This window comes from Elephantulus edwardii, unplaced genomic scaffold (assembly GCF_000299155.1).
Source record: "Elephantulus edwardii isolate Elephantulus edwardi_28Jun2011 unplaced genomic scaffold, EleEdw1.0 scaffold00044, whole genome shotgun sequence".
Classification (NCBI taxonomy): domain Eukaryota; kingdom Metazoa; phylum Chordata; class Mammalia; order Macroscelidea; family Macroscelididae; genus Elephantulus; species Elephantulus edwardii.
In genome coordinates, this window is record NW_006399794.1 from 12,397,469 (window position 1) to 12,408,332 (window position 10,864).

The following is a 10,864-nucleotide window of genomic DNA, read 5'->3' on the forward strand; positions in this document are numbered from 1 at the left end:
GAGGGTGGAGGGACAGTGCAGGAGAGGAATGCCCTCTATGAGGTGGATTGATTCAGTGACTGGGATAATTGGGATGGGAGTGTCAGAGACAGTGAGATTGGCACAGGACAGAGCGGAGTTTAGGGCTGTTGTACATAGGGTCGCTATGAGTCACAAGCGACTCAACAGCATATAACAACAACAACAACAGTCTCAGGAAAATTTTATGTCCGTTGTGGCTTCTTATGGAAAATATAATGATCCATAAATGTCTACATTTTGTCATGAGTAGGTTAACCGTTGGGCAGCTAAAACAGGAGTCAGTATTTCAAACCCACCATTGTTGGGTTTGAAAGAAGCAGCATTCTTCTCTCATTAAGACCTACAGCTTTGTTTGGCAAATGATATCCCTACACTCACGTTAGAATAGACTTCAAATATATCCATGTACGTAGCACAGCTAGTAGGGGGCAAAGCCATGCCAACTTCACTACACAGCCTGTCAAAGAACATCAATGTCAGCAGGCATTACACAGTCCACTGAGACAATGTTCTACATCTTCCCCTGGTGAGTATCAAGTATCCCAAAACTTTTCCAGCATCCATCCTCAGAGACCTATTCATATACTGATGGTCTTAGGAAACGAAGGAGAAGTGTAACATTGGAGCGCTCTCAGCCAGCTCGTCTCTACTGAAGCCTGGTACCTGTAATGAAGCCATTATGGCCTCAGATGTGGCTGCATCTGAAGTCTTGTCCATTTATGTCTTAGACATATCAAATTTTGCTTAACTGTGTACATGTAGAATATGCTCCTTCTGAGGCTTGTTCCACACAAGCCATGAAGCTCTGGTGAGAGGTCTGAGGGTACATAAGTGTTTTGTTCTAAGGTTCATGTGCCCCTGACCCCTGTAGGGACACTGTTATACTGAACTTGAATTTGGGCACTAAGACCTAGACTGGCTGTGACTATATCCATGAGAGGCAGACAAGAGGGTGAAACATGATGGGAGCACAACTGTTTAGAGCTATATTTAGCTTTCCTAAGAACCAATATGATTGTCCATCACTCAATACTTCTTAGCCTGGTTGGGGATTGATTTGCTGTCTTTCTCTGCAGGAGAAGCTCCAGGTGGTTCTAAGGAAGCTGAGAAGAGAACAGGAATTGACTGAGAAGTTGGAAATCAATGTTGTTGAGAAGAGAGCAAAATGGAAGGTAAGAATCATAGCCAGAAAGGGACCTTAGACAGGAAACCTGGACAGAATTCAAACTCTAGGCTAAAGAAGGCCTTAACCACAGCTATACTTACCTGAATAGGTGTAGGGTTGATATATCTCACTGGCTAAGAACCAGTTCTTCGTCCTTAACAACATGCTTCTGGAAACTCTATGAACTTTGAGAAACAAATACAGTTTTAGAAAGGCTTCAGGTCTTTTGTTCATAAGGTCGCAATGAGTTGTGCTCAATGGCAGTCAACACCAACAAGAACCAATTATCCTCTGCCTCGTGATAAAAAGGAAGATGGAAGGAGAATAGAAGGAGAACTTCCAAATGTAAAGGTAAGCGTTGATAAGAAACGAGTGCTGGAGGGAGACGTTCTTACCCCTCTAACTCAGCTTCAGAAGATTTCAATACCAGAGCCTTGGAGTCTGAGAGGAAGTCTGGAACAACCACTGCATTTTTCAGTTGCTGCTGTTGTTGTTGTGTACTGTCAAGCCAGAGCCGGCCCATACCTGACCCTCTAGTGGGTTTTCAGAGGCAGTCAAGGACATGGGAGGAGATTTCCCATCTTTTTCCCACGGAACAGCTGGTGGACTCGAACGATGTACCTTTGTTTTGGCAGCACAGTCCATACAACTAGGCAAAAGTAAGAAAACCAATGTGAGCAGGTGGTTTCCTGACCATCTCCACATCTCTAATTCAAACTATAATGGAGAAAGATGTAAGGCTTATTTAGTACAGATGCTTTATTAGTAGAGAAGTGACAGGTCAGGGGAAAAGGAAAAGCTTATAATGGGAAAAATCCTGGAAGAGAAAAATTAGGGATAAGGGAGGGGAAAGTTCCAAGACATAACATTCCAGTCCCCAACAAGAGGAAAGTCAAAGAATTTTCCAGAAAGATCCTTTCACATGATTTAGGAACAATATTGTAAGCCTTGGTTTGAGGTTGATGAGGGTGGTGATAGGTGTCTTTATCTATAACTCATGAAGAAACAAACGCTACAGAACACTTTGCAGGGTAAGTAGCTTTGAGTAGAGTAGGTCTCACCAGTCATAGACTAGCATAGCTGTCTTTGTGAGCCTGCTTCAGTTTGGCCCCACCTGACTCACTAAATCCCCTTAGTCTCAGATGCTTTATCCAGTATTCAGCACGGTAAGATTCTGTGGGTGGGTGTGTCCCCTCGGAACCAGAGTGGTATTCTACAGAGACTAGAAATAGGTATCAACACATCTCCATTCTTAAACCATGAATGATTCTAATCAAAACGCATTATCTCCTTTAAAACTAAAGAGCAACGTTGAGATGTGCAAGTCAAGGATTCACATGGAGTTCAAGCAGCAGATAACTTTTCTGGCTGAAGAAGAACAAAGACAATTACAGAAACTAGAAGAAGAAGAGAGGGCTCAGCTGAGAATTCTGGGGGAGACTGAGACCCAGTTGTCTCAGCAAAGCCAAGCCCTGCAGGAACTGATCTCCGAGGTGGAGCGAAGGAGTCGGGACTCTGCACTGGACATGCTGCAGGTAAGACCAGGGAGAGGCTCCATCTGAGAGTCAAGGAATTAGAGGAGCTAGATCTGGGCCAATAGGCAACATCATGATAGGTGGAGGAAAGATTGAAATTGTCAACTACTTCATACTGGGATCCACAATCAGTACTCTTGGTACCAGCAGTCAGATCAGGAGATACATAGCATTGGGAAAGTCTGCTATCAGGGACCTCTCCAAAGTCCCGAAGCACAGTGATTTCAGTTTAAAGACTAAGGTGTGCCTGTTTCAAGCCATAGTCTTCTGGGAGCTGGACAGTGAATAAGGATGACAGAAAAATCATCAATGACTTGGAGTTGGAGTATTGGAGGATAGATTTGGCAGTCCCAGGTCTGGCAAAAAGACAAACAGGTATCCTAGGGAAAACACAGCTATAGTGCAGCTTAGAGGCAAAGATGGCAAAGTTTTGTCTCACATACTTCGGACCTCTTGTTAGAAGAAGATATTTCTCAGAAAGGCACATCATGTTTGGATACTTGGAGAGGCAGCGAAAGAGAGGAAGACCCTCATTGAGATAGTCTGGTATGGTAATAGGTAATAACAGCTGTGGGCTCAAGTGAGTCAAGGATGATAAGGACGGCACAGTCTAGGACAGGTTTTAGATCTTTTCATAGGGTCACTATCCATTGCACTTGACTGCACTTCACAACAACACGTCCGCCATGTGACTGGTCTTCTTAACAACCACAGTCCACTTGATCCAAGCCATGGTCTTTCAGTTACTTGCTATGCATCTGAGAGTTAAACTGTGACGAAAGGTGACAGGAAAACTGATGCCTTTGTGTTGTGGTGCTGAAGAAGAGTACTAACTGACCTGTGGGCTGCCAAAAGCACCAACAGCTCTGTCTGTCTTGGAGAGGGTGGGGGCAGGGTGCCCCTTAGAGCCTGAGAGATGGTGAAGGGAGGACTTATACACTTTGATCATGTCAGGAAGGTCGGTCCTTGGAACAAAACATCAAGCTTGGGAAAGTGAAGGGTCATCAAAGAAGAGGAAGACCTGCAGTTATATAGGTTGACACGATGACTGTTGCGACGGGCTAGTGTGTGGCAGAAATGAGGAGGGAGGATGACACAGGACAGGGCGGGGTCCAGATCCATCAACATAGAGTCACTGAGAGTTGTCCTTGACCCGAGGGCATCTAACAACAACATGTCTACCTTTAGAAGAAAACAGAACCCTGGTTCTTGGAACATTCTTAAGCAAAGAAGAGTCATGGATAGTTTGCATTCAACATGTAGAAAGGTATAGATTTAGGAGAGAATTATGTCATGCAGCAGAGTTCATGGGTGGTACAAACAATATGTAGAGGTTCGAGACTACCCTGAGGTACCATAGGAGAAAAATATAGCAAACCATTTTTAAAATAATACTTTGCAGCACTCAGGAGCAAGGATCTTTTTAAAAATACTATCTAAAACGGGAGAGGCTAGAGAGCATGCTGAGAATGAACTAACTCAGGCACATGAGAGCAAATACTGTATAGGGCTATTATTGTTAAAACAGAAAGATAACCAGTATGATGTGTATGAATAGCCAAAGAGGGAAAGGGAGGACACAGGGGCCTGAGGAGAGGGTGGGAGTGAAATCACGAGGTCATAGAGCTTGGTGGGAAGAGGGAGCAAGTGGAGAAAAAAGTTAGCCATTGAAACCCCTGCGGAGAACAGTTCTACTCAGACACACTCTGGGGTGCCATAAATAAAAAGTGACTCAGTGGTAACTGGTTTGATTTGTGGTTTGATTCCACACAATAATTCTCAGGAATGGGCATCCCTGGAAAGTGTCTAACACATACTTATTGTTATGTACCATTAAGTCAAAATCAGCTCATAGCTGACTCTCCAGCAGGTTTTCAGAGGCAGATAATCGCACAGGAGAAGATCGCCCATCTATCTGGTGGATTCAGACCACATGCTTTCAGGATGACAGTATAGCTATTTACCAACAGGGCCCTAGAGCTCCCTCTAGTATGTACTGAGGGTGTTTTCTGAGCATCATTTTGTTCATAAATATAGTGAATATTGAAGTACTACTTATCTTAAAGCATTTTTGTGAAATTTCAATGAAAAAATCTCAGATGAGTATCAGATGTTTTGGTTGTTAGGTGCTGTCAGGTTGATTACAACTCCTACCAATACTATTAAAACAGATCTTTACCTTGGCTTATTGTGCTTCATCCTGTCAAACCCCACGGCCCTCAAGGCCATGTGGCAGTCACTGTGGCAGTCTCTTTTGATGAGGGCTTCCTCTCCTTCTCTGACTCTGCTTTTTTGAGCAAGATTTTCTTATCTAAGAACTGTTGTTAGGTACCATCGAGCCACCTATGACTCACAGCGACACTATATACAACAGCCCTAAACCCTACTCTGTCCTGGGCCAATCTTACTGTCTCTGACACACCTCCATCATTACCCTCGTCACTGAATCAATCCATCTCATCAAGGGTCTTCCTCTCCTGCACTGTCCCTCCACCCTCCCAAGCATGACAGCCCTTTCCAAGGACTAGCTGTCATAATTACATGCCCAATATAAATGCCATCCTTGCCTCTAAGGAATACTCTGACTGTACTTCCTCCAAAACATATTTTTAATTATTATTTTGGCAGTTATATTCAATATTCTCGCCAACAGAACAGTTCAAAGGCATTGCTACTTCAGTCTTCCTTATTCAGTGTCCAACATTCATATGCATATTGAAACAATACGGCTTAGGTCAGGCACATCCTGGTCTTTAAACCAATATCCTTGTTCTTTATCACTTTAAAGAGATCTTTGCCAGCAACTTAGTCAAAGAACTAATGTCTTTTGATTTTTTGGCTGCTTCTTCCATGGACGTTGATTATAGAAAATTAAATCCTTGACCACTTCATTCTTTTCTTTAAAGCAGCAGTATATCAAGAGAGAATTATCAAAAATTCAAGCCAGATGCAGGAGAGGACTTGGAGCAAGAGATCTCATTGTCGATGTCAGATGGATATGGACTGCAGAGAAAGCCAGAGGGATGTTTTATTGACTATGTGAATGTATTCAAGTGTGTAGATAACACAGTACAGGTTACACTGCAAATAATGGGAATTCTAGGCAAATCATTTATTCCCAGAAAGATATATATAGACCAAGAATCAGTCATGCAAGTACACAAAGTGATTAAGTGTTGTCTATAACAAGGAAAGGGTGTGCATCAGGATCATACCTTTCTACCACACTTACTCAGTCTCTGTGCTAAACAAATGATCTGAGAAACTAGACTATATGAAAAAGAATATAGCCTAACAAATGGTAGAAGACTCTTTGTTGTTGCTGTGTTCATGGAGCCGGAACCAACCCATAACTGATCCTCCCACCAGTTTTCAGAGGCAGTTAATCACATAGGAGGAGATTTCTCACCTGTATCCAACAGAGCAGCTTTTGGATGAGAACTGCCAGCTTTTAGGATTGCAGTGCAGCTTCTTACCCCTAGGCTACCAGTTCTCAAAAAAACTCATTAACAATCTGAAATACGCCAATGGCATAACCTTGATTGCCAAAAGTAAAGAGGACTTGAAACACCTACAAATGAAGACCAAAGACTAAAGCCTTCTGTATGGATTATGCCTTAACATGAAAGAAAACCATATAAGTCCACATAACTGAACCAATGCATCATGATAAATGGAAGAAAAAACCTGAAGTTGTCAAAGATAACTTTTTCCCCCCCATCCACACTCTGCCTATGGAAGGAGCATTCAAGAAATAAAATTGCATACTGCATTGGCCAAATCTTCTGTAAAAGACTCTGCTAAGAGAAGAAGAAAGGAAGAGGAAAACCTTCAACAGGATGGCTGTGCACACTGGAACAATGGGCTCAGGCATATTAAAATGTGTAGGGATGAGGCAGCAAAGGGCAAGCTTCAGATCTGTGGCTCACAGGCTCTCTGTGAGTCCAAGTTGTCTCTGTGGCTCTTAACAGCACAACAGCAAAGTGTTAAATAAGCAAAGCTGTCATTTTGAGGACAAAGGGCTGGTTCAAGTCTTGTTATTTTTTTAAGTTGCCTCACATACGAGCAAAAAGAGACAATGAGTATGGAAGACCATAGAAGAATTAAGGCCTCAAATTATGAGGATGTTGAAGAATACTAAATATTCCATGGAATGCCAAAAGAACAAACAAATCTATTTTAGAGGAGTTATAGCCAGAATGCTCCTGAAAAGAAGAATGGTTATATTTTGTCTCGTGTGTTCGTAACATACTATCAGGAGGAACTAGTTTCTGGAGAAGGTTCATGCTTAGTAAAGTAGGGGAGCAGTGAGAAAGGACTAGTATAAGGGTTGTAGCGATTATGAAGATGGTGCAGGGCCACGTCGTTTTTCATTCTGCTGTAGATTGGCTCTCTGAGTCAGAGCCTTCTTGACAGCACCTAACAGGAACCTCTCAGTTGCCACATGAGGGATTCCAAACCCCTGCCCTAGAATCATTTGATTTCATATCAGGCAATATTAAGTACAACACTGGCCAGAGCTTTGACCAGCTAAAACTCCTTAAAACATACCCACAAGTAAGAACAGTTTCTTGACCTCCTTAGATGCTCTCTCTGCTACTGTCTCTGAGTTTCAACCAGGCTGAGTTTCATTCACCCTTCTTGATCTGAATTTCTAATTCATTTTATTTCGCTTTTATAATTGTCATTGTTGTGTGTTGTCTAGTCACTTGCAACACATAGTGACCCTATGTACAAGAGCCCTAAACCCTGCTTAATCCTGTGTCGACCTCACTGTCTCTGACACACCTACTCCCATTACTCCGATCACTCAATCAATCCATCTTATCAAGGGTCTTCCTCTCACACTGTCCCTCCACTCTCCTAAACATGATTTTTCATGTTTGTTCTCCTAGCAGTCTACGATATATTCAACACTCTCTCAAGCACCACAGCTCGAAGGCATCAATTCTCTTTCTGTCATCCCTAGTCACCGTCCAGCTCTCCAACACATAACAAGCAATAGTGAAGACTATGGCTTGGGTCAGGCACACCTTAGTCTCTAGCCTGGCATTGTTGTTCCTCACTACTCTGGAGAGGTACCTGATAGAAGCCTAGGTCTTACCCCATATCCCTCCATACATTCTTCTGCTTCAATTTGATCAGAAAGGATTTTGCTTCAGAATGAGACAGAGCAGGGTCCTAGGACCACAGTTTTGTATCCCATCACCCTTATGAACAAAGCCTTAGTGGTGACTCCATAACTTACATTCTCTCTCTTCTCTCCTCAGGAGGTTAAAAGTATCCTTGAAAGGTGAGAGGGGTTTGGATTTGTTTATAAAGGGAAAGATTTCAGGAAGCATCTATACCCATGGAAAAGGTTATTGAGTTAAAAAGAGATGTGCTAAAGATTTCCCCATATCCTGCTCTATTCTCAAAGACCTGATCCTCCATAAAATACTTTCTACTATTATATTTAATGATCATCCCAATTCTTTAGTTGCCCACAGTGATATCTTCCTCACAGAGTGAGCCCTAGCAAATGGGAATTCTGGGAATGTCTAAACCTACTGAGATTTGTTTGTTTTGTAAATGAAGTTTAACCAAATACACACCTATGAAAAAGAACCATGTAATCAGGAATTCCTAGATGGTAAATGAATGATCCACCTTCAAGGGTTGAAGCCAGGAGGTGATTATAACAATGCGTTGACTTATATTATCAAAGTCACATATGAGAGAAGTTGTGGCAGTGGGTCCGTGGAAGGGTGGTAGGGGAGATGGAGATGAGTGTCTCAAACTATTTCCCTCAGGAGTGAGACCTGGGAACTGAAGAAGCTGGACATTGTCTGCCCAGACCCAAGGACTAAGTGTTCTGTGCCCGGGCTAAAGACGATGCTGAGGACGTTCGGAGGTGAGGTGAACTCTAGGAGCTGTGGGCCTGGTCCACCTGGGGAACAGAAAGATACAGTCAGGATGAAGAACTGATGCCCAGGGTTGGGGGAAATGGCAGCATCAGAGATATCAAGTTGAAGTAGGTAGGGCAGGATAGAGATAGCAAAGGTTGTTTGTGGAAAAGTTTAGCAAAGACCAGAGTTAGCTAGACACCATTTCCTCACACACCAAGGCTCAGAACTACTCCCTTACCCTCATCTCATAGTTTACATATGAACAGACCACTGATAACCACCACCTCCTGCCATCCTAGATTCCCCAAGCCTAACTATGGTCCCTTTGTCTGCAGTGCACATCAAATTGGATCCAGACACGGCAAATCCATGCCTCATCCTTTCTGAGGATCTGAGACAAGTGAGATTTGGAGACACCCACCAGAAGTTGCCTGATAACGATGAGAGATTTGATAGTTATCCCATAGTCCTTGGTGCCCAGAGTTTTAGCTCTGGAAAGCTTTACTGGGAGGTCAATGTGACCGGAAAGGAAGCCTGGGACCTAGGGGTTTGTAGAGACTCTGTGCAAAGGAAGGGACCATTTTTGCTCAACCCTGAGAATGGCTTCTGGACAATTTGGCTGTGGAACAAACAAAAATATGAGGCTGGGACCTCCCCAAAGACCTCACTTCACCTTGAGGTACCTCCATGCCAAATAGGAATATTCTTGGACTGTGATTCTGGCACGGTCTCCTTCTACAACATCACTGACGGTGGCTCCCTTATCTACGCTTTCTCTGAATGTGCCTTTGGTGGTGAGCCCCTGCGGCCCTTCTTTAACCCTGGTTTCAATGATCACGGAGGAAACACTGCTCCTCTGACCCTCTGTCCACTGAAGTTGAGATACTAGAGGCCAAGTAATGACTGGTGTCCTTCTGTGGACACTGTCACCTGCTCCCCATCAGGTCCCTCTTAAACACTTGCCCTGCTTCTTTTTCCATTAACACTGAGCCCCAGCATTCCTTACCTAGATTGCATATGATTCCTTCTGATGGGGTCCCAATCTCATCTGGATCAATGGAAAAATATATGCTGCCCTCTCTATGTAATTAAAGATGGGGTTTTCTCTCTGTCCCTACAGCCAATGCTTTGGTCAGATGTGTATTCTTTCTTGCAGGGATGACAAAAGGGCTTTCCAAGAAAACTGTGCCTCAATCTATCCCATTTGGAACTTTCTCATCTACACCTCTGATTACATTCCATATCTGATTATAAATGGCTCCACATTGCCTTTTTTCCTTTTTTTTTTTTTTTTGAAAACCATGTTCCTAAATGAGGGCTGATTTAGGAAGGCCTTAGAGTGCTATGGTAAATATCCAGCCTATTGTATATACCGTACCAAACCTGCACTGTAAACATTACACATGAAATATTTACCACCTTGAAAATTATTAATGTTAATTTCTTTTTTAAAAAAACATCCTTTTATTGTGATTTTAATAAAACTTTACAGAAAAGTTGTGTTTTTATTCATTCCTATTTGCACATTTTGCTCCCTATCCTCCAAGTTCACATTTGTAAAAGAAAAAAATAAATAAACAAATTCATTAACTGTTGTATAAATTCTTCCCTAACTCCACCCTCCCACTGTCCACTTGGTTTGCTTACAAAATTTGTATACGTTGTGTTTCACACTATTCTTTATTCACATTATGTTTCATTCAACCATTCTCATGCATTATGTTTTATGAAATTAATCACCACTGGACCTTGCCCATCATGTGTCTTTGATATTATATACAGTGCTTTTTCTATTCTGGATCACTCTTCTTCCTCTCAAACACTCAAATGCACTGCTGTCAAGCCAGTTCCAACTCATAGCAAACTTCTGACAAGTTTCTGAGGATGTAAATCTTTACAGAGAATACTGGCCATCGTTCCCTTGCAGAATAGCGGGTAGATTTGAACTACCAACCTTTTGGTTAGTGGTCTGATAGATTAGACTCTGCTACCAGGGCTCTTTTCACTTCTACACCTGGAAAATTTGTTCTGTGATTCTAAGACTCTAGATATCTATTGAATTTCTCCTGTAACTCTGTATCTACGATACATATTGCTAAGATAGCACAAATACACTAAGTAGTTGACTTTATGTTATCGTTGTTGTTGTTGCTATTGTTAATGTGCTGTCAAGTTGCCTGTGATCCATAACAACCCTATGTACAACAGGTTTGAAGCCCTCCCTGTCCTGAGCGAGTCTCATTGATTCCTACACA

The 10,864-nt window shown here is 42.5% G+C and overlaps 1 protein-coding gene across 1 annotated transcript in view; it reads left to right on the forward strand.

Moving 5' to 3' along the window:
* The window catches only part of TRIM21 (tripartite motif containing 21), a 12,098-nt gene extending 2,600 nt beyond the window's left edge, over positions 1–9,498 (forward strand). Inside the window, exons 2-6 of the mRNA XM_006885711.1 lie at positions 1,098–1,193; positions 2,491–2,721; positions 7,992–8,014; positions 8,514–8,614; positions 8,945–9,498. Of these exons, the coding sequence (XP_006885773.1) occupies positions 1,098–1,193; positions 2,491–2,721; positions 7,992–8,014; positions 8,514–8,614; positions 8,945–9,498 (1,005 nt within the window). The remainder of the gene's footprint in view (positions 1–1,097; positions 1,194–2,490; positions 2,722–7,991; positions 8,015–8,513; positions 8,615–8,944) is intronic.
* The last annotated feature ends 1,366 nt before the right edge of the window (positions 9,499–10,864 follow it).